Here is a 24,977-nt window from a genome sequence, read left to right on the forward strand (position 1 = left end):
TTCATTATGCAGCTGTTTTTGACGTAACATCTGGTGTTACCGTGGCAACGATAAACAATTTTGTGTCTGTCACGGCCGCTGTCACGACAAAACACATCTCCTCGATTCCTTATGGTAGCACAACACATTTTGAGACGTCATGTTGTTGACAGCTTATTTGGCATTTTGATGATTTTCTAACCTGATATCAACAAAATGATTCATCCAGTCTCTGAATTACAGAAAGAGTGAGATTGTGAGAGGAGGCTCAGTCATCAAAATTCGATTAATTACAAATATGATCTTTTCTAATGAAAGCTTCTCATGCTGCTGCAGCTTCTTGATCATGAACTCATCTCTCAGGTGGAGAAAAAAAGTGCTTCTCAGACTTTATTTTAAAAAATGCATCGCTGAGATTTTGGACGGGGTTTGGAGTGATTTTTCTTCCTCGAGTTGCTTAATGAACGCTGACCCAGATTCACAAACTCGTCTTCCTCCAGAAAAAGCCATTTACTGCAGCGTTTATTGTGCAAACCTCGCTCTCTGCTCTCTGCTCTCTGCTCGTTGTCATATTCTGCTTTTCCCTGCTGACAAAAGGGGAAAATCTGAGTCACTTGACATGCCTGGATGTAATTTGAACATATTAGGACTTTCACACTCTCACTCTGCAGAAAAACTCAGAAACAGGACGACTCTTTCTCAAATCATGTTCTCTGCTCTGAGGGAAAAAAAGGGTCAAACACAGGAGAGCGTTTGTTCAGCCGGTCGGTCGCTTCTCACTGTGAGTGTTGCAGGAGTTCAGTGGGACTCTTGCCTGCTCTACTTCCACCCCTCATCTCCAAAACATAAAGCTATAAAGCGACGGGATAACAAGGAGGGAAGTTTCCACTCGCCTGCAGACTCGGCCTAGATTCAGGAGAACATTTAAAAAAAAAAAAAAAAAACCTTTCAGACGGTCCGTGAAATTCTGCCTCTGTGTTTGAGCGGATAGTGTTTGCCTGTCAACTCTGCTGTTGGTGTGTTAAATGTTTAATTAGTCCACTAAATACACAGGATGCCTATAGGCCTTTAAAGCAGGCCGGGCATACCTCCTGAGCAGGGAAACAAAGCTCCTGTGTTTGCTGCAGAGGGGTCCCTCAGGAGCCCTGAATGTCTGGGGTTCTGTCCTGACTCTGAGGAGGAAGAGAAAACAACAAGGACTTAAGATTTAAAGAAAGCACTCTGTAGGGTCTGCAGTTAGTTTAACTCAGACTTAACCAGACCTCACTTAAAGGGATACTTCACCCATTTGCATTAATCTTTGTATCATTAGAAACCTGGTAGTATTTTTGAATGGTCGTGCATCCTGCCCTCATTTTCCCTTGAGATGGGAAATCTTTGTATTTCTGAGCCTGTAAAGGAGCTTCCAGTGACGCAAAATGACGATTTTTGCATCACTGGAAGCTGTTGCTGTTAGTGGGGTGAAACTACAACGCTAGTTCCTCATGTTTTTAACCACTAAAGCTACAGACCAATCACAGATCAGTGGGTGGGAACTCACTCCCAGAATCCAAATTTAATGTCAGCCATATTGTTTGGAAGCTATGCCAACAGGCTCTATGGAGAAAGCTGATAATGGAGAAAAAATATAAATATAGCGACGAGACGGCTGCTGCCGACAGGCCGGTCTTGTGTCTTGGCTGGCCGCCGCTAGCCGCTGGCCACTGCTAGCCGGCGATCAAATTTCCCCTCTGGGATTAATAAAGTACTTCTGATTCTGATTCCTTAGCCTGAGTGGCCTGCGGTGCTGTGCATTCTGGGATTTGGTGTCTTTCCACATGAGCCAAAAAGACACTTTCTGTCTTTTCACGGCCAAGAAGGCTCCAACTTTAAAATGTATTTCATATTTCTACTTCATATATGACCCAATGTCAAAACAGATTCATGTTTCAACAGGTGAAGTCTCCCTTTAAAGGAAGATAAACTAGAAAGTAGGACTTAAACGGCGGCCTGCATGGAGCAGAAGTGCTGCTTTCCCTCTTGAGAGTTTTGCTCTAATTAACTCAACAGTTCAGGTCCTGGTTTTCAGTTAAACTAGTTAACCCTCACAGGTTGTCAGCGCCTGTGGGACGTCTACTGAACTGCTGCTGAACCGCTTGCTCTCGTGTCGCTCGTTGTTTCTCCTCCTTACAAACACACGTTCTCTGTTTATAATTAGATCGCTCCCTTCCAGTATAACCTGCCTCTGAGCGCGCTCACAGCCGCCTCCTTTTTTACTTTTTATAGTTGCTTTGAAATGAAAACAAGACGGTAATGAATGTAGTTGGAGGCTCTGTCCTGTGTGTATTGTGTGTGTGTGTGCGTGTGTGTGTGTGTGTGTGGTGCGGTGTGCAGCAGAGTAAAAGGCTGCTGGTGTTTTTCTTTTTCTTCGGTGAGTTATGTAACCGAGGGTTCTGCACTCAGCTCTCATGATGGGGAGGTTTTTCTCAAGCCTTTCTTTCTTTTTCTTTTTTTTTTTTTTTATGTGCACAGCTCGGACGTCCCATGACTCCAACACGTGATGATTGTATGAAACGACAATGAGTGCATCCTGTCAGGTTTTCAGACCATAAACACTGGGAGTGACGCCTCTCTGAGGTCGCTGCATAACCACAACAGAGTCTGTCTGCTGGCTCTGACTTTGGGGTTTATCAACAACATTCAAACACACTCGACTTTGCCAGAGATTGAACAATAAACTCCTGAACTCTCGTCTGTCCTGTGCGCTTCATACAGGCCATGTGGGAATCACCTGAGGGCTGACGATGCCTTTTTTAATATTTGTATTGATACTTGATTCAGGCTGTGACCCTGATGTGTTTGTAAGTTTGATGTGTCTCGATACATGCAAACAAAAGAAATCACCAGCATCACTTTTAAAGGTTATGTTTTTGCCTTTCATTAGAGAGGGCAGCTGAAGAGAGACTTGAACCCTCGACTACTGCCTCTGTACATGGGGCATGCATCATAACCACCAGGCTATACGGTGCCCCAATAGCATCACCTAAAGGCAGGGTTGGTCATTTCCTCCAGATCCACTTTTTAAAGTTTTGGTTGAAATCATCTTTAGGTCCAGACAGAAGTTAATAACTCATGTTCTCTGAAAAAAAAAAAAAATCCATCATCTGTATCAGTTTGTAAGAATGTAAAAACTTCAACCAATGTCTGCCACGAGGTACCAATCTGATGAACCAATCAGACACCTCCCTGTCTCCCTGCTCGCTCTCTACCCCATGGCGTGCTCTAGCTCACACTCAAAGCATGAGCTGAGGTCTGTTGCTGGAGTAAAGGTGCTCGTGCATGTGAGTGAGGGGGCGTGGCTTTAGAGGGAGCACAGAGGGGAGGGGCGGGGTGCAGACGGAGCACTGAGGGGAATGCTACTTTCGAAATCATGCTAGGGTTTTATCGACACTTTATCTGCTTGGAAACCTGTTGTGAAAAACTCTGCAAACATCCCCAGGGCTCTGACTGATAGGTCATCTTTTCACATTAGTAGTAGTAGTAATTTATTTCGGTCAACATACAAAGTTCTCCACCAGGAAATGCGCAAAAATGCTCGAACAAAAAGGCATGTGCATTCATGAAAAGACAAGAAAAAAAAAACATTTTGATCGAAAAGGTGTAGGCTGAAGCTTTAGCTTATTACACCTACCCGTAATACAAATCTCATTATTTAAGACACGACTAGTTTGGTTACAACAAAACAAAACATATCAGAACAAAATTTGTTCCAAGAATTTCTTTCAAAACAAATGAAACAAACAAAAAACAAAACAGAAGTCACACTCACAAAAAATAATCAATCAATAAATATTTGTTAAACACCTTTTTTTTTTAAACAACAATTTTAATCTGGAAAGTGAACTACACATTCTTAATTCCATGTATTCCACAAATTTACCCCTTTTACTGAAATACACCTGTTCTCTATGTTTGTCCTTAACTTTGTTTTTTGATACAGCTCATACTTAGAGGAACAGCTAAACGTATATTTATTTGTTTGTATAGATAGCAAAATACAATGCATGTACAATATTTTTTCCCTGTGTTAATTGAGGTGCAGAAATTGCACTAATGAGGAAATATGCAGCCCTGATGTTAATAACGTTGTTTTGTCTCTATGGTTCAGATCTGTGTTGTAACGTTTATGTCGGATCTCAGCAGCAGTGTCTCTCAGGATAAAGGAGGCCATGTTTTTCTGGACAGATTTCTCATCTTCTTGGCAGTGCGTCTTTTCTCTGACTTATTATAAGTTCTGATTTTGTGTCTGAAGAACATTCCCACCGCTGAGCATGAGAGGAATTTTAGAGAGCCCTAATTTAGGTCAGAATTGTGGTAAGCTGCTAAAGATGGAGTTATTTTCTTCTCTGAAAAACTTGGCTGGTGCGTACAGAAAAGTATCTTTCTCTCCAGGTCTGCTTCTCTCAGGACTCTTTTTTAAAAAACCCTCACAGAGAGCTTTAGGACGTCTGCAGTTTGATACTCAGCGTGACGTCCCACTCACAGCTGTGTGCACCCGAGCTGCTCCAAGTTTTTCGCTTATTTTCTTCCCTTAAAAAAATCCCCCCCGAGCTGTCTCTGTGCCAGCCATTGTCCCGGCTGCAGCAGCGTGAATGCAGAGTGGAGAATGGAGGCGGTGATGTCATGGTGTCGGTATGTGTGGACCCCGTCGCAGCACCTTCGAGCCCCCTTTTTTTTTTTCTGAGGCCGGAATTTGACTCCGGCGTGCAGAGAGTTTCCTGAAGTTAGCAGCCGATGACAAAGAGGGGGGAAAAAAAAGAAGGAGAGAGTGGTGTGTGTTGGTGTGTGTTGGTGTGTGTTGGTGTGTGTTGGTGTGTGTTGGTGTGTGCTGGTGTGTGTTGGTGTGTGCTGGCGTGTGTTGGTGTGTGCTGGTGTGTGTTGCAGCGCTGCCAGCAGACTCTGGCTGCTCTTTTCCCAGCGAGGCTTTAAAGAAAACTTCAAACAGACTCACTGAGAAAAAGAAGAGAGGGGACGTCAGACGGAGCGGCCTTAATTATATATTAGCTTTTGTCACAGTGCAGTTTGTTTGATCAATCAAAGTTAAACCTCTTTTTTTTTGTCGTGCACTTGTACGTTTCCTAAAAGTGTTTACAGTTGTTTTGTTTTTCATTAATCTTGATTGAATCAGACACTCTCCTGAGAGACTTCATGGAAATCAAGAACTTGATGTAACATGACTTCATAGAATAGTTGTCTTTGTTTTTTTCTGAGCTGATCTAATCCCCGGTGTCATCATCATCCTGAAGCAATTTATTGACAATAAGTGGATTTATTATTGTCCACTTTCACCACCGAAAATTTCAGGACGGCCTTCCTGGACACTCCCCAGAGCTCCTCTTTCACACGTGTCCCTCACGCCCGGGCGGGAGGATTTGAAGGGATCAGGAGGTTTAAAAAAGCAAAAAAAAAACTAAAAACTAAAAAGTTGTGTTGAGCGACACAAACTGTGAACATGTTCCTCTCTCAGCACCTTGTCGATCTCCCTCGTTTCTCGTCTTTTTCTGTAAACAGCAGAAAAGGTAAAATAGAAACAGGGCGTCGGGGTAAAAATGGTGCATCATGTTGTGCTGCTTCTCGATGGGTCGCTCGCTCATCGCTGTTTGGACACTCAAAAAGGAAACGATGGAATCAAACTGATGTTGTCGCTGATGCTCAATTTAGATGATACCTGATCGGTTCTGGTATTTTACTTTGACAGATCACTGGTCCCTCCTCTCTCACTGTGTGCAGGTTGACACACTGCTAGCTTTTTGGTGCTACATGGACTGTTAATGGAGTGTTTACTTTTGGTGGTGATGCAGAACGGTCGGTGGTGAGGAGGCCATTCTGGTTCACTGATCTCAGTCACTGCTTGTTCACATTATTCTGCTTAAAAACAAACTCTGAATCATTTGAATTTGCTTCTGATTCAGTTGTCGTCCTTCACTCCTCCTGAAGGGATCAGAAAGGAAAGTTGTTCATGATCTGTGCTCGGTTAATCTGTCATCTTATCTGTGTTACTGTAAGAGGAGGCTCGCTCTGACACACCCAGGATGACCGCCAAACAGGCATGCCCGGTCACATGCTGCAGGAGGGGGTGGTGGGGTGGGGTGGGGTTGGGGGTTGAGGTCCAGACAGTCCAGAAAGATGGAGGTTTGTCTTCGAGGAAAAGCTCCATTATGAGTGGAACGGGTGTGGTGGAGCTGATCTCACATCCCGCTGAACAATATGTGCCGAGAGCGGAGCCGTTTTTTTTTTTTTTGTTTGTTTTAGGTTCAAACGTGAATGGGAACAGAAAACACACTCATCATCACACACACAAACACACACTCCACCCAGAGCCACCTCACAGGAAACAAGACAATCAGATGTTGAACTTGGTGTTCAGTTTGAGGAATAAAAGTTTCATCCAAAGTTTTTTTTTTTTATTCAAAGTTTCTCGTTTCAGCTTTTGAATGCTACAGACTTTTTAGACTTTTTTCTCTTCTGTTTCAGATTTCCTTTAGCTTTAGTGTTTTCTGGATTCCTTGAATGGTTTGCAAAATCCCAACTAGTAGGGGTGTGTACCTTTCATTAACTCACCCTTTGATTTTGATTTTTGAGTCTCTGTTTCAAACCTGCAGGATTGATGTAAAGATTAATTTCTATTTGAAATAACGTCAACATGTCGGATCCATTCGTTCCATCAGGAGCTGTCAGATTAGACTTCCTGGAGAATCCCTCGGAGGTTTGTTGTATTTCCCACCCGGAGTCTAAACACGCCGCCCTCCGGGACGCCGAGTGTCTCATTAACAAGCCGCTGTCACATTTCGGATTATTTACAGCTGAGGCGGTCCACGACCGTCTTCTGTCACCACATTGTAAACTGTCCCATTAGCTTCCATTATGCCCCGGCCTTCATGAGGACGTCTGTGTCCTCTCTGGACCGCCTGACGGGTCTCCATCAGCAGAGTGTGAACGAAGTGGTTACAGCTGGATCAACAGACGGGAGGGAGGAGGAGCGGTCTCTGCCTCCTCGTTAAGATCTGTTTACTCCGACCGGATCGCACCATCTACAGAATCTGTAGTGAGATAAATGTAAGAAAATGAACCTGCAGACAAACAGAGACACAAGCACCATAAAGCCCGTTCAGGCTCTGATTTCACACCTGACATGTCATCATCAACAATCAGCAGACAACACCTTCTTCCAATTAGCGACTTTTTAAGCTGCATGATTTCCGCTCTCTCCTTCCTCTCCTCTTTCACCGCCAGCTCTGACCTGCACCAGTACTTTCTGCTCTCTCACACAGCTCCATCACCACCACCGTCCTGACCACCTGTCGGCTCTGACTGAGGGGTTTGAGATATCATCCTATCACTCCTTAAAGGGATACTTCACCCATTTGCATTAATCTTTGTATCATTAGAAACCTGGTAGTATTTTTGACTGGTCGTGCATCCCGCCCTCATTTTCCCCTGAGATGGGAAATCTTTGTATTTCTGAGTCTGAAAAGGAGCTTCAAGTGACGCAAAAATCTTCATTTTGCGTCTCTGGAAGCTGTTGCGGTTAGCGGGGTGAAACTTCAACGCTAGTTCCTCATATTTTCGACCACTGAAGCTACAGACCAATCACAGATCAGTGGGTGGGAACTCACTCCCAGAATCAAAACTTAATATCTGCCATATTGCTTGGAAGCTATGCTAACAAAAAAATTAAAAAATATAAATGTAGCAGTGAGACGGCTGCTGCCGACAGGCCGCCGCCTGCGAGGAGTGATAAACTCAGATTGATGATCAGAGTGATTGACTGTCAGTCTTATTTGCGTCACTTTAAAGACATGAAAGTTGAATAAACAGACCAGGGGCTGAGATGTCGGGAACAATGCCCCAATAGATGGAGAGTGTTTGTCCCAGAGTGTATGTTTTTCTGTGAAAGAGAGAGTGTGTGTGTGTGTGTGTGTGTGTGTGTGTGTGTGTGTGTGTGTGTGTGTGTGTGTGTGTGTGTGTGCGTGCTGTAACCTGGCCGTGACTCTGTGTCAGAGGAAGACGGGGAGTGGGGGTTGTGTTGTGTTGTGTTGAGTGGACGCAGGCTCTCCAGGCGTGGAGCAGCTCTCAGGAACAAAGCTTTCAGGACTCGGAGCAGAGCAGGGGCCCCTTCTTCACTTCCTCTCCTCCACTATTGTTCCACAGAGCGAGAGAGCATCCACCCTCCACTCCCCCACCCACCTCGAGGGATTCTACAAACACACCGAGTGACAGACCGATACGAGCAGAGACTCAAGCTATCTGTTAAAATCGATTCTTGTTTTGTGTCCACTAAGGACGTTTTTGTTATGCAGCGGCATACTAACTTTCCACCCTCTAGAGTTGATGCTCACACAGGTCACCATGTGGTGGACACTGAAGCTTCAGTGTTTATCCAGCTCTGCATGGGTCTGTAAACCTTTCTGTGTTCTAACCTCTCTCCATTTTTCAAAAGCATCTCCAATATTGATCCTAGTTTGAGCACGTTTCTGCTCGTGGAGCTTATTAGAAACATGCAGAGGCTTTTTAGGTCGGGTACAATCACTTCTATCTGAACCACTTCTCTTGACCGCTTCCATCACTGCAACACCTGTTGACCTGATAACGGCTCTCATATCTGACAAGCTGAGGGATGTCCAAAACGGCCGTGTGGGGGTGTGTCATAAAACCTCCTACCTTCTCTGGTCCAAACAAATCCAGAGCATTCAGGAGCAGAATCTAAAGTTAGAAGGAGGACATACTGGCTGCTGCATTGTTGTCAGAGAAGCCAGCACTTCAACATAGCATGTTTCCTTAATGATCAGAGAGTAAGATACCTTTATCATATAATGTAAACGTACTGATGATGCATTGACTATGCACGCATTTGAAACTAAATGCTTTCAGTCTTTCTGCACCTTTGGTCTTGTTTTCTCTTTAGAAGGCATTAGGCTTATCACTTCAAGAGGAGATAATGAAAGTATTCCAAACATTTTCAGTTTCCTCTCCTCAGCAGGAATTTCTCGCTTGTTTGTATCATGAAAAAACTGATTTTAAATTTGGTCATTTACTCAGTTCTGCAACCTGTCGGCCATCTTTCCTTCACTATTTTTGACCAAACTAAGAATCTGTCCTGTTCCCGAGCAGTGTGAGAGCCCGGTGCCTCCCTGCTGCTTTGTTTCTGACACTTTTTTATCAGCAGGTCAGAAAAAACAAACTGATAGCACAGACGTCACGCAAAACGCAACAGAGCCGATAAGAGCCGCCTCACTCCTCCGTCACTGTCCTCCTCCAGATGTCTCTGAACTACATGACCCAGCACTTTTACCGCCTCTGGAGGAATGTAAACAACAAATTCTACAGTGTCAGTGAACGACAGCACAATCACAAATCTGTTCAAAATAAGGAGGAAAAAATCGAGTGCGTCTTCGTTCCTCTGAGGTGGAAATATAAAGTCTCCGGTCTGAGGTTTCAGTCTGAAGCTGAGAACTCGATTAGTTCAACTTTAAAACTCACTCTTTATAATCGGGAGGAAATAAACTGGAGGAAGACAACTCTTACAACTCTTAAAATAACTACGTTCAACCTGTGTTTTATGAACGTACTTGACAAACTGTCCAGAAATGAGATACATTTTAGTACCATGTGACAAATAAACAATAAATAAACTCCCACTTTCTTTAGCTAAACTCTGGAAAAAAATGACAGAATGGGGGGTGCTGGTTGCTCAGTGGTTAGAGTGCGCGTCCCATGTATGGAGGCTGTGGTCTTCCAAGTGGGCGGCCCAGGTTCGAGTCCGACCTGTAGCTCCTTTCCCGCATGTCATTTCCGACTCTCTCTCTCTCCCTGATTCCCGACTCTCTCCACTGTCCTATCTCTACATTAAAGGCACAAAATGCCCAAAAATAAAATGACAGAATGTATCAGGATAGATTTTGATCCATGCAAGAAGCACAAATCTTCCAGGAAAACATGCTAAATGTATTTATCAGGGAGGCAATTGAGCACAAATCTACCTCACTCAACACAGGTGAAATGCAGATTTGTTTTGAGATTGCAGAGTTTTGTTGATTTCACATTTGAAATCTGTGAAGAGAAATTTGCCGTTGAGCAGCTTGAACCTGACACTCATCAGCAGCAGCAGCAGCAGCAGGACACTAAAAAGTTTATGTTCTGTGTAACGGTGTCTAATACGCCGAGCGAGTCCAAAGCAAACACGTTCTCCAGGTTTTTACATTGACAGCTCTCGGGGTTCCCACCGGACGAGCTCACAGCTGAGAGATGATTAATTTCGAGAGGAACACACCTCAGAGTGTCAGAGAGCAGCCAGGTGATCTGTCTCGTCTGTGTTTCTGTCTGTGTGTGAAGAAAAAATCATAACACAATATTAACAGTTCAGTGTTTCCTGCAGAACATTAGACAGTCGAGGTGTTAGCTGGCTTGTCTGCTCGGCGGCTGGAGCTTGACCTTTGTAGTCAGACTTGTGTAAATCAGTGAACTTCTTGTGATGAAAGATACAAAGGAAAACTCAAAGTGCTTGGTCTTTTTCAATTCTCTGATTTTTTTGAAATTTTCTAAATCCAAAACAAAAAACACCAACCAGAAGTTACATATTTAGACACTTCAAATCCATTATTACCTCTTTACCTCTTCTGAAGATTATTTCCTTTTTGATATAGATGGAAATGTAAATAATAGGAGCAAAATGTACTGTTTCATACTGAAACATTTAGATGTGACACAAAATACAGCAACCGGTATTCCCAGGATACGAGAAACACAGAGAAGGTGCATGCTTTTAGGGGCTATATCTTCAGTTTTTGCAGCAAACACAGCGCTCTGTAGTTTGTCTTAAGTTTGCAGCTACAGACGACAGCATGCTGTTACATTGCTGACGATACATTTCTGATTGCTGACACCTGCATGACAAGGTGAGATAAAACGGAGAAAAGTTGCATTTGAAACAAAGTGACCACACACAATGAAACATTAAACACTTTACAACACGTTTCTCGGTGAAAGCTTGCAATTTTTTTTGCATAAAAGTACTTCATTTACTTCCTATTCCTTCAGTTAGAACAGTAATCTGAACGGGGCGTCTGACATCATCCAGAGGATCTCACATGGAGACGCAGGAGGTTGTTCTTGTTGTTTTATTACGATGGTTGTTAAAGCGGCTGTCTTGACTATAAAGCGCTGCGGGGATCGCTGCTGTATCGACCAAAGTGTGGAGAAGAACAGGCGGGCGAGCATTAAAGAGGAGAAGCAGCTTCATAATGACGTCTGTTCACACGTCGGCTCACCCCCGCCTACTCGAGGGAAACAGTTGTAACCTTGCAGACTTTTTCTTTACCCATAAGTCTTCAGGGAGTTTGTTAAAGTACCAGATCCTGAAGAGTGTGTGAAGACATTTCATGTAATTCGATCGAAACCAACAGTGAGACAAACTTCTTATTTCTTTATCTGAGAGTTGCAGCGAGTAAACTGATAAAACCTCGTCTCCAGACTTCATGGGAGGAGAAGGGGAGAGGGGTGGGGGAGGTTGTTGGAGCACTACTTGTCTCCCTGCAGAAACCTGACTCTCAGCTCGAGGACACACCGAGGGGACGAACCTGCTCCTGGATAAGACATGACACGAGCTCATCTTCGTCTCCACTGCGCCCGCGCTGACGTTCACCCGGCCTCATTCAGTCAGCAGATAACAGGCAGACGTCCCGCTCCCGCTGTGGACAAACACTTCCACCGCCTCCTGTGTTCCTGTGCCAGGCTCTCAGAAGGCCACGGAGGAGGAAGGCGGGGGTGGAGGGGGGAAGAGGAGAAGACTGCTCCTGATTGGTGCCCATGTTTCCCCCTGAGACCCTCCCAAATCTTCAAACAGAACCTGCTGCATCAAACACACCGTCTACTATCTCGTATCTACGTGACTCCGCACAAGAGATTATCAGAAAAAAAAACAGAGAGAGAGAGAGAGAGGGGCGGTGAAGGCCGGACCAAAAGCTTTAATGATGAGAGCTGCAGCTAAATCAAAGCACCAAAGACCCTTTTACATCAGATTTACATCAGAGTTATATGACACCTTTTCACATTAACCAGTTCAATACTTCTCTTATGTGTGATTTTAGATCATGTTTTGGCCTCTTGAAAGAAAATGGGAGAGGACGGCTGTGACGAGCAACCAGGCAGTGTTTCAGTGTTCATCATCAGAAGTGGCTAGCGCTAACAAAACAATGATGCTGGCTGAATTGCATGCTACTCTACTCTACTTTCATTGTCTGTCGTCTTTTTTAATTACAGCAAAGTTGCTCCACATTTCATCAATATGACACAAAAAACGTCCGACTCGAGCAAAGTACAGTTTCCATATTTGGTATGTGTAAGAAAAAAACACTTAAAAAACACTTAAATATAAATCAAGTATATCCTCTGAAAATAACTCTGTGAGTCATGACTGTCTACAATGGGTGTAACACCCGAGTCCCACTGTCTGTGATGTTTTCAGAGTTTTCAGAGTCCTATCTTCACTTTGTTTACATCGCCAGGACGGCCGGCTGACTCCTCCCCTCGAGTATAAAAGTTGTTTAATTGAGGGACTAGAGAAAAGAAGAATAACATACTGTACTCACTGCTTAACTGTGTTTCTAGATCACGCTCATTTCAGGTAAATTTACCTGCAGTGTGAAGATACCAGCATAATAAAGATCGCTAGCATTAGCATGCTAACACAACAATGCAGCGCGAGTTGTTTTGGTCTCATGCTGGTGCTCAAGGGCGACATCTGCTGGATCAAAAAATCACATAGAAAGCCTTTAATGGACATAAATATTAGTTGAAAACTCAGAGATTTGTCTTGATTGGAACCAGAGAGCCTGAGTCTGACTGGAAGTTTAAGACAGTATCTGGACCTGAAGGGGAGCCGGTTTAAACCCTCTATGAGTAGTAATATTATCTTGGTGTCCGTTAACTTTTGACCATGTGTATCTGCAGCATCATGTGAGCTGAATGTGTTGTCAGGTTGTGTCTGGTTTCAGTCTTCCTCTAATAACCAGATGAAGGCGTGTTTCAGTCTTTTCATTGCTGCTCTCTTTATATTTAGACCCTGAGATGTAATCTGCTGCCTGAATCTAAAGTGGAGCCCGCTGCTGAGTTTCAGGCAACTTTTTCTAACTGCAGTGTTTTGGGGGACGTCCAGCGTTCATGACAGAAACATATATTTAGTGCTGAGCTGGCTGCTGCTTGGCCTCCAACACTCCACCACAATGAGAGGAGAGGAGCTGTCGTCTGTTTACAGCTTTGTCCAAAGAAACAAAAAGAAGGCGTGGTCTGCAGACGTTATAATCACACAGTTCATACTCATAGCGGGTGTTTCTTTTTGTAGTTTGTAGACTTTTTTAACAACATTTCAGCCTGAATCAGACCCGTCCAAAATGTGCAGACTCCTGCAGAACCTCCTCCTCGTCCTCTCGGTGCATTCTTGTGGCAGCAGACGTTAAACTTTTAGCTGAAATTATAAAAATTGTTGGACTCCTGCTCTGCTGCCGCCTCGCTCCACCAACAGCCTCAAAAATAACCTTAAACAAATGTGCAGCAGATGATGACGGCCTTCAGGAGACCACTAGAAACAATATTTAGAATCGACCGGTGGTTATTTCTGTCAGGCGGCGGGCGGGGGGGAGGTTTAATTCTGATTCACCGTCCAGCAAGAACAGACAATCCTCTCTAAAACCCTTTCTCATTTCATTTCTCATGTCAATCAAACATGTGAAGGCCTAGTTCATTTAGTACACAGAGCGAGGGGTGTACAAAAAATACAAGAATATACACTGATGATGCTGTCACTCCTGAAAAATTCCTGAAATTTTGATTGTGAGCTGCATGTGTGTGCGCTTATTGAACTTTTTTTTTCACCACAACTTGAACTCCTGAACTAATGAAAATTTTGTTTGGGATGGGCCCCCGCAGAATTTTCACCATGATTTTATCCGGTGAACTCCTCTAGAAATGTTCAGGAGTGCATGTGTGAATAAGGCTATAGTGTCCTTTATGTACTTAGTAAGGCAGACTGATATATGGAATAATCCCAGACTGACAAGGATGAGAATTTAGCTGTTTTCACACATGCACTCCTGAAAATTTAAGGAGCTCTAGTGGGGCGACTCTACTGGGGGGGATGGCAGTAAAGTCTTGGTTAAAAAGGTGTCACACATGCAGCTCACCCGGACAAATTCAGGACACTTTCAGGAGTTTTCTGAATGTGTGAACTCTCTACATGAAGCAGCTTCAGTACGTGTATGAAGATGGCGCCAGGTCTCCCCAGGGTGCAGAATATAAAGTCATCAAAGTGAATATTCCTGAATACTTCCAGCTGGATTCTCTCATTTGCTCACCCCAACTTCTTTAGTGGAAACTTTTCCAGGTGGCTGGCAGAGAAAAGTCGGAATAAAGTCAGGGTGAAAAAAAATCTGCTCTTTGCATTCACACATGCAGCTCACCCCAAAAAAATCTCTGTTGTGAACACGTTAAGTCTTTGGTAGATGAGTAGACCTGAGGAGATGATAACGAGGCTCCAGTTTGAACTACGAGTGTTTCAGTGGTCCTTGCAGTCTTCTGTGTTATGAAGTGGAGACTTTTAATGAGCAGAGACGGTTTCCTCACCCAGCTGCCTTGTTTAGTTTGAGTCTGGGTTTACATTTTTTTGTCTGATTTATTCCCATTAATTATAAAAATCCAGGTCATTATCAAAGCAGCACTCCAAACCCAGAGGGGAAGCCTGCTGAGTTTTTAAACACTTCAAAAGCCCCATTGTTGTGGGGGAGGGGCGGCGGTGGGGGGGTTAATTCTTGGAGGGGCAGGGGCATGGAGACGTTGAGGACGACATGCAGCCGTGTTTAAGGGCTGAGCTGAGGAGGGTCTGCAGGATTCTGCTGGTTTACACTCTTATTTTGCCAAGCAGTTGAACTCTTAAAAACACGTCTCTGTGATGTTAATTGGGATGCTAATTTTGGCTAGCAAAGAAACCAGAGAGATTTTTAAAACAGCTCAATCGTCCCTTCTGGGCCTCCGTACATGTGAGGTGTTGACTGCCTGCAGAGACTCTATCCTCTGACTGGATTCTGAGTTTTTTTTGTTTGGTTTTGGTGTGTTTCCTCCAGCCAGTGACAGCGCACAGGTGAGTTTAGGAGTAGATATAATTCAGAGATTGGATGTCATTCAATCTCGCAAATATTGCAGACATAGCATATGTGAGGGGAAACATCAAGTGGAGTTGGCCTGCTTCCTGTTGGGACAACCAGGTGCCAAACACCGGTGGTTAGCTTCTGCTAGCGTGCTAAAATAATAGACTTTTCTATCACAGGAAGTGTGATATTCTCAGGTAGCTTGCAGTCCAGGTACTCTGAGTTTAACAAGGAGTAACTTCTAGATATGACTTCGGTTTTGGTGCCAATATTGTTTTTATGAAAGCCTCCTCAAAAAGGGAAGACAATGCTTTAAAAAAAACCTGCACCACAACAAAGGAGCAGGTTCAGGTCAGGGTGCTAGTCTTATGTGTAAATGTGACTGGTTCAGCTGGCAGACAGGAGACAGTTTCCCAGGAAGAGAGGACCAGACCGGAGACTCTCTCTGCTCTGGTTATATGAAGGAAATATGTGGATGTTTCCCGCGGAGGCACCTGATCATAAATCCTCCTCCTTGTCCCTCTCTGCTGGACCTCCTGAGGAAGCGTCATTAGCCTTTGACCCCGGTTTGACCTCTGTGGTTGGGTCAGGTGACGCTCGGCTGCAGAGACACTGAAGAATAAAAGTCACTTTGATCTGCCGGCTTCTCCTTCTTCTTCTTCTCCATTGACCGTCTTAACTCAGGGTGGGAAGCTCAGGATCCTACTGGCTGTTTGCATGAGCACTTTAAGGGCATATGAGCCCCCCTCCCCCCACCCCTCCCCCCTACTCTGAGCTGAATGTCAAATAAAAAACATCCGCCATGTGAATACAGTGAGTCGTGTCTGCGAACACAGTTGAGTCACAGTTTGTAAAAAAAGTTTCCGAGTCAGACGTCCAGCAGCTCGTCCTCACATCGCCTCCCACTCACTGGCATGTTAAAGCGTGGATCCTCTCTGACAGGCCGGGCTCTGTTCAGTACAGCGGTGTCTAATCAGCATGTCATTATAAATCCACGGTCAATGACTCTGCAGAGAAAGTCACAGCGCTGCATTCAGCCTGCTCACAGTGAGAGTCAGACTGCTGCTTCTGAATCATCACACAATCACAGATCTGTGTGCACAAGGCAGGCACGTCATGAAAAGCTCCTGCAGGTTCCATGATTCCTGAAGAGAACTGGTTTCTAGTGATCCAGACACTCAGGGACCAGAGGACGCGTGTGTGATTAAATGATATCGGTACAAACAACAACAAAGTGACTTGAAATATTTAAAAAAGTAGTACCCTGGGGGCGCAGTGGTTAGTGCGCGCGCCCCCTGATTTCCGACTTAATCCACTGTCCTGTCTCTCCAATAAAGGCCAAAAATAAATCTTAAAAAAAAAAAAAAAAAAGTAGTACCCTGGAAATATTTGAATGTCCCACAATCCAGCCGACAGCAGGTTTTAAGAATCATCAAATCCAAGTCAGTCCAAATCAGTTGTTTTTGGGGTGTTGATGGTCTGGTGCAGGGGTTCCCAAACTTTTCATCCCACGAAACCCAAAATAACGATGCGAGAGACCCGGGACCCCTTCTGTCCCTGGAAGTGGTTAAAGACTTTATATGCCATTTTTTGATCCAGCAGATGTCGCCCTTGAGCACCAGCATGAAACCAAAACAACTCCCGCTGCATTGTTGTGTTAGCATGCTAATGCTAGCGATCTTTATTATGCTGGTATCTTCACACTGCATGTAAATTTACCTGAAATGAGCGTGATCTAGAAACACAGTTAAGCAGTGAGTACAGTATGTTATTCTTCTTTTCTCTAGTCCCTCAATTAAACAACTTTTATACACGAGGGGAGGAGTCAGCCGGCCGTCCTGGCGATGTAAACAAAGTGAAGATAGGACTCTGAAAACATCACAGACAGTGGGACTCGGGTGTTACACCCATTGTAGACAGTCATGACTCACAGAGTTATTTTCAGAGGATATTCTTGATTTCTATATTTAAGTGTGAAAAATCACAAATAAAGACTTTAAAGCATAACGGTGCACACAGCAGCATGCACTAATGGGCCTATATCCAAACACTGACATTAGAACAATAATAAAAAAAAACTAATTGAACAACATTTTTTGTATGTAATTTCACAATAATGGGTAAAATATGTCATTTCAAGTCAGTCATTTTCAGTTTGCATTTGTTTTTGGAAGGCAACTTGCAACCCCCCTCCCAGTGTCTCGCGACGACCCCCACTTTGGGAACCACTGGTCTAGTGGTTGGTTCATTACCACCATGTACAGAGGCTATAGTCCTCTAAGCGTGTGGCCTAGGGTTCAAATCCGGCCTGTGGCTCCTTTGCCACATGTCAAAGCAGGTTGAGTAACAAACTCATTGTAAAAAAAATTGGGATGGGGGAGGGGGATAAGCTGCAGGAAGGATTTCTTAGAGAGTCTGGCCTCTGCTGCCGGGACAAGACCTCCAGGGCTTCTAACACAAGGTCAGCGACATAACCGCTGAGCTGTCCGGCGTCCCCAAGATCCAGATTTTTGCACGAGTGACAGCGGTGTCAGTTGAAACAGTGACTGGATGTTTCTATATGAATAAACTTGTCTTGCCATTAAGAGTACAAAAATCCAACTTGATTGTGTTTTTGAGGGAAAAATGTGATCACGACTCCAAAATGAAATCACCCAGCCTGTTATGAAATGGTCAAACTGGGCTAACGGTAACATTTTGTGTTGTTTTGTGTGTTTCAGAGTTGCTGGGCTCCACAAAGAGACTGAACGTGAACTACCAGGACTCCGATGGGTAAGCAATGAAGTCAACACCATAAAGAGACGTTTTCTGTGCTCCACGTCCAGTCGTTAATCCTCTCCCTGTTCATCTATAAAAACTGTTTCCACTCCTGCAGCGGCTGATTTCAGACCCGTCAGCACATTAAGACGTTCAAACTTTGCGTCTGGAGTTGAAAAACTTTGTCTCTGTCTTTTGAACCCCACGCTTCACGTCTGCTCGCCCTCACAATGCTGACGGCTTTAATCCTCCAGTTGTAGCTCATTAGCCTGCGAGGAGAAACAGAAGAGGAAGGTTTAGACTCTCCTTATCAATATTTCTCTTTGTTCACAGTTATTATTACCCTCCATATTATTCTCCATCCTACTGCTGTTTCCTCTCAACTTCCTTCCCAACGACTCGGAGGTGCCTCGCCTTTATAGACTCACCAGCTGCACGGTTTCTTTTATACACACACATATTGATTTTAAAGCAACATTTTTCTTTCAAATCGATCGCTGTCTCTCCATCAGTTTGGATGGATCGTCTTCTAATTTAGCTCAAACAGTTATATTTCTTCAAGCATGAATTCTCCATACTTTGGTGATCTTCTAGCGTCCGTTCAGTGTCCAAGACTGTTTGACCCCTAAAGTCTAGGTACACTTTCTTGGCCCTGGCATGGTTGGAAGAGGTGTGCTTCCAAATGCGGTACAGTTGCTCATGCACGAGCACAACGTGTACATGACAAAAAAAACCAATGCGACCATTCCTCTTGACATTCATTTTAAACAATGGCGGTGATCCAGAGGTCGAGTAGATGAGGTAACCCTGCTTAGGCCCGGTTTGGCCTGGAGCAGTGTGAGTGCAGGCAGGGGGGGGGATTTGGAGGGGGGGGCAGTCGAGCTCAGCCACAGTGCGGGGCAAGTGGGCCGAGTGTGAGTGTCTTTTTAAGGACTGTCTTCTTCCTTTCACTGGTTTAAAACTCTGGTCATTTTGTTAGGTTACACATCAGAATCAGAATCAGAATCAGATTTATTGTCCAGGTTTGTTTACACACACAAGGAATTTAACTTCGATGAACTGTGCTCTCTTATGAACAGGTACAACATTAAATATTAACAATAAGCATAATAAGAAAAGAATAATATTTACATGACTAAACATGAAACAGTGCAGTGGTGAATAGTGCAAAAGATGCTGAAGTAACATGATGAGTAAAATGCAGTTATGTGACAGATGGGTCAATTAAGATGTCAATTACAGTATTTACATAAATAAGTGTGCGTAGATTGTCATTTAAATTACATTTTTTATATATATACAGAAATGTATATTCGCAGTGACGGTTGGTTTAGAGTCATTTCACCGCGACAGGTCTGACACTCTGTGACTCAGATCGGTTTGATCAGCTCTGATGTCTAATCAATAAGTGATATTTAAAGACAAGGTGTCTCTGTCAGTCAAAGACTTTTTCTAAGACTAAGAGCGTTTGAACGACCTGAAGGACCGCTGGGCAAGAATGAACTTTCAGTCCAAGCCGGATCATAGAAACATCAAAGAAGAGACTTGAGGTGAACCCTCCTCTCCTTAAGGATATGCTGACGTCCTGTCAGATCCCAGCTCATCAGTCTGTGATTTAATGACTTCCCTCTAAAACAACTCGAAACCCTTTTTCAGCTCTGAGTCAACATTGTTGTCGTAACAAAGAGAGACGACGAGCTGAGAGGCCGTAAAAGCAGCTCATGTAGAGAGAGAAGGAGCAGCAGTACATCAGACCCCGAGACGTCGTCAAGGGTCACACTCCTTTGTCGGCCCAAGCAGAGGTCAAAGGTCAGGGGGCGGAGGGCCAGACCCCGATCGACTAGATAGGACTGTTTACAAAGAGCCTGGATGACTTAATGCAGCTCTGACAGCTGAAACATCTGAAGAACGAGTCGGGGAGAAGTTTGCAGAGGCGAGGAGATGATATCAGGAGGCAATTAGGCCCATTAGTGATTTTACTACAGAGACTCTGCTGCATCCAGGAACACAGAACCCTGCAGCACCGGGAGAGTGTGTGTTCCTTGAATTTAAAGATTTTATAAACCCTCTAAATTGATCCTACTAATATCTAAGCTGAGCTAGCGTACCGTTAGCTTTGTTTAATAGAGAATTCTGGACTCTGAGGTTTTAGTGACGAGACATTTCTTATTTTGAAAGGCATGATTTTGCAATGTCGCACTTGGTCTGAACTTTAATTGGGACTTTTTCCCATGGGAGTGTGTGTGTGTGTGTGTGTGTGTGTGTGTGTGTGTGTGTGTGTGTGTGTGTGTGTGTGTGTGTGTGTGTGTGTGTGTGTGTGTGTGTGTGTGTGTGTGTGTGTGTGTGTGTGTGTGTTTTATGGCTAATAGCCTCCTCGGGGAGTCGGGTCTCGGGAAGGAAAAGGTTTTTCATTATTCATCAGGGCTGCTGGCAGCTCGCTGAGAGGAGCGGTGCCTCTGCCGCAGTTATCGCAGCGCTGCATCTAAACACAACATCTCTTAACACACCACTTCCCACAATCCCACTCCGGTGTTTGGCCCGGCACGTCAGCCAGCGGCTTCATTAGTCGATGGCAGATCAGGGTCTGTGTGTGTTTTCTCACGGCTTTAAAAGTTCTTCTATTTGTTGTTTTTATGTGTTTCGTCCCATCAGCCCGACTAACACAAAGTTTTTGGGATTCAGCTGAAATGTCGAAAAACTTTAAATCTGTGGTGAAGTCTGACACGAGCACAGATTGTAATTACAGTGTGCCGACAGAGCGTGCAGATCTAAGGTGGAGAAGTTGATGTGCGTTTCTGCACCAGTGATTTAGAGATTTAACGGTGATTTACTGTTTTTCTTTAAATACTTGTGAAACCGGGTTTTGATCCACATCCCTAACTTAAACTTGCTGTCGATTAATTATATTCATGAGCTTGCAGAATGAGGTGTACACTCTGGGAATACTAATATAATATTTCATATAGCAGGTCACCATGTGGTGGACTCTGAAGCTTCAGTGTTTATCCAGCTCTGCATGGGTCTGTAAACCTTTCTGTGTTCTAAACCTCTCTCCATTTTTCAAAAGCATCTCCAATATTGATCCTAGTTTGAGCACGTTTCTGCTCGTGGAGCTTATTAGAAACATGCAGAGGCTTTTTAGGTCGGGTACAATCACTTCTATCTGAACCACTTCTCTTGACCCGCTTCCATCGCTGCAAACACCTGTTGACCTGATAACGGCTCTCATATCTGGCAAACCGAGGGGCGTCCAAAACGGCCTTGTGTAGGGGTCGCCTTAAAAGCGCCTACCTTCTCTGGTCCAAACAAATCCAGAGCATTCAGGAGCAGAATCTAAAGTTAGAAGGAGGACATACTGGCTGCTGCATTGTTGTCAGAGAAGCCAGCACTTCAACATAACATGTTTCCTTAATGATCAGAGAGTAAGATACCTTTATCATCTCACTCTCTACACATCTTACCTTTAAACAGATTTTGGTTGAGGACAGTATTGAACATTTCCTCTGCATTCATTTGATCATAATCTATTACTGTGACTCTGTGTGTGTTTCCATGCAGACCTGGATAACATGCAGAGAAAACATTAAAGTCATTAAAATAAAACATTTCCTGCTGCTTTCTTCTGCTGCAGCTCCCCGAAGCTCTCTGTGTTTTCCCCTCATTTATTCATCTGATCATTTAACTCTCGGAGGGCGTCGTTGTCTCATAGTTAAGCATCTTGTTGACAGACAACGCTCTGAATAAGTGAGCGAGCGAGTGAGTCGGTTAAACTCAGAAATGATTCACAGAAGAAGAAGAAGAACAGAGCTGGAGGTTATGTTCAATGAAACAGAACGGCATCTCGTCCGCCTCGCCAAGACTCTTGTCTCGACAAAAGCTGACATACTTTTTCCTCCTGGCTCGGATACAGTTGGCCAAGTTTTACATGACAGATCAACATCGGGGGGTCTGCAGCCCCCCCCCCCCCCCCCCCCCCCCCTTCGCCAGGTGTGTACAGACCTGCAGTCAGGGAGAGTTTAACTGGAAGAGAAGGAAGAAGCGTGTGCAGACGGAGCTGAAATCACATAAATCAGTCTTACTGAGGGGTGTGTGTGTGTGTGTGTGTGTGTGTGTGTGTGTGTGTGTGTGTGTGTGTGTGTGTGTGTGTGTGTGTGTGTGTGTGTGTGTGTGTGTGTGTGTGTGTGTGTGTGTGTGTGTGTGTGTGTGTGTGTGTGTGTGTGTGTGTGTGTAGGGTATAAAGGAGGTTTCTCTCTGCTTCCCTGTGTGACAAATTAGTATTTGGAGTCTTTGCCGGCTCCTCTGGCGGCCCCGTTGGCTCGCCGTTTGGATGTGTTTCTATGGAGAGCAGATCTGGAATGAGTCCACTGTGAAGCGCTGTGGCGGTGGGAGAACTGGTCTTTTGTCCACGAGGAGAGACCCCCGGATCCCAGCAGCCGTCACCCGTCTGAGGAGGGGAGAGAAAAACCTGCAGGCTGCTGCAACAGAAACTCTCTGTTCAGAGACAATCCTCGTGTGACGGCTAGACTTGTCCCCACGACGAACGGTCGATTTCAGCATACTGACGGTCAGAGTAACAGGAGAGTAGAACCATTTGCAACCTGATTGGACAATTGAACTTCCTCTGATTGTGAGCGGACAAAGCTGATTGGCTGGTTAGCTAAGACATCAAATCACAGACAAAATGTTGCGCTTTTCTTCTAGCTTGTAACTTCAGGGTTAAACATGCTGATTGGAAATGATTGTGTCTGTAACTCAGACATCACAGGCACTTTTTTCAACCAGCCAATCATGAATAAGATCGATCGAGACTTGCTCCGTGTCTGATCGTTACCATGACAGCGGGCCCGTCGTTATTAACACCTGACAAAGTAGGAGAGTAAGCATCCCCCGTTTGATGAAAACAATTTCAATAAAACACAAATAGCAAAAAGTAACAGAGCAGAGTCGGTCACACAGCGGGCCGTTGTCAAGAGGCTGTTGCCATGGAGATAAGATGCACATGCAGCACTTCATCCAAGCGCCCCCCGAACTCACAGCCAGCGCCCTCCTGCACCAAAACAACGGCAGGTCCTAACTTTTATTCCCCCCCCCAAGTATCGAAGCTTAAGCCTGCGGGACCTTTGTTTTCAGACTTCATATCTGACCGCCGACCTTTGAGCCTCAAGACGAGCTGCTCTCTCTCCTGCTCTCTATTTGTAGCTCGTCCATTATGTTGGTAGCTGCCCTGGGCTCTCTCTCTCTCTCTCTCTCTCTCTCTCTCTCTCTCTCTCTCTCTCTCTCCTTATGAATGCCATCGCTCACATTACACAACAGAAAGAAAAGCTCTTCCTCTCTGTCTTTATTCTTTCTCCTCTTAATGTTTCTTCCTGCTTTATTTACAGACATCCTCATGTAGCCTGTAGCTGTGTTTCCTCTTGTCGGTGCTTCATGTGTGTGTGGGGGGAGGAGGACTGTGGTGCACGATGGAAGACGATGCAGGGGCAGAAACCGATTTGATTTATTATATTTTGATATATGATGAGCAAAAAAACATTTAAAAAAAAAAGCAGAAATGGTTTAGGAGAAATAGTGAGTGTTTCTAGGTGTTGTGATCGACCTGTATCTGCAGGTCCACATCTGACTCACAACGATGAGACTCTCTGCTTCCTGTTCAGTCAGACAGCTAGTCCAGACACACCTCACACACTCACACACACACAGGCCCAGACATACACACACATTCCCCACAAAAGAAGTCCTTAAATAAATCTTTTTTTAGTTCATTGTGTCTCTCAGACTTTTTCCATGTTGATGCATCAATCAGCGGTTCTCATTCATCTACACTTAATATATCAGTTTGCTCACGGTGTATCCCTTTAAGACTGAAACCTCTTTCCCATGAGGCCTCGCAGCCGTACATACACATATTTCTAAACCGTTACAGATGCAATATTTCAACAACTCGTTCTCCTATGAGACACCACAGACAGACGCTGGATTTTTCTCCATTTAAGGGAAAATCTGTACTGTATATCTGTGTGTTTCTAAAGTAATAAATCCTCAGATTTTGTGTGTATATGTATGAAATTCTAAGAAAACAGCCCGAGCTTCTTCAATAAATGATGTCAAATTCTGCTGTTCTCACAAATCAAAAGAGAGCTAATTGAAACGTTAAGGGTGCAATGATAGAAAAAGACTTTATTAAAACGGGGTCTCCTCCCAGTTGGGTGTGTCTGGAAGACTCCTCCAAAGGGGGGCGTCTAGGAGGCGTCCTAACCTCTGACTGCTCTCGAAGTGAAGGAGTAGCAGCTCTACTCTGAGCTCCCCCCCTGAATGTCTGAGCTCCTCGCCCTCTCTCTAAAGGCTGAGTCCAGACATCATGCAGAGGAAGCTCATTTCGGCCGCTTGTATCTTATTCTGTCGCTCACTACCCGAGAAACAGCCAATCATGTTCATGTTATTTAAGAGTCTTTGAAGTTCCTCTGACAGTCGGTCTGTGATGATGTCATCCTGTCATCCTGTGCCGACACTTTATTTAACTTTTACAGAAACACGACCAGAAAACAACAGACGACAGTTAGAAGCGTCAGTCCTTCAGGGTGTTCCACATCTTTATTTCCTCTTTTCTTCCACGTCTGCGTTGTATCTCGGGTTGCTTTTATATATTTTTAATCGAGCTGCTCTGTAGTTAAAACAAAAAAAAAGAAAAATCATTCTGAAGCTCAGCCGCCTCCGGCCCTCTCAGTGAGACGTTTCTGTTCAGCCTGATGAAGAGAAAATGATGAATCTATTAATCACTAAAAATAATACATAGACGAGCAGCCTGAATACACACACACACACACACACACACACACACACACACACACACACACACACACACACACATACACACACACACACACACATTTTAGATAAAAGATACAGAGGTTAGAATTAAAACTGAATGTTGTACACATCCTCTCCATTCTCTATCTCTTCCTCTTTACTCTTAACCTCCTTCTCTCTCGTCTCCTCTCTCCTCCTCTCTATTTTCTATTTCCTCATCTCCTCTTTTTCAGCCTCTCTCTCCTCCTTTCCTTTCCC

At 44.3% G+C, this 24,977-nt stretch overlaps 1 protein-coding gene across 1 annotated transcript in view; it reads left to right on the forward strand.

Annotated features, from left to right (window-relative positions):
• The window catches only part of LOC110000940 (caskin-2), a gene marked incomplete in the record, with an annotated part of 54,709 nt that overhangs the window by 8,803 nt on the left and 20,929 nt on the right, over nt 1–24,977 (forward strand). The window contains 1 exon segment of the mRNA XM_065965164.1: nt 17,876–17,927. Within this exon segment, the coding sequence (XP_065821236.1) occupies nt 17,876–17,927 (52 nt within the window).

The sequence above is a fragment of the Labrus bergylta genome, chromosome 16, assembly GCF_963930695.1.
Source record: "Labrus bergylta chromosome 16, fLabBer1.1, whole genome shotgun sequence".
NCBI lineage: Eukaryota > Metazoa > Chordata > Actinopteri > Labriformes > Labridae > Labrus > Labrus bergylta.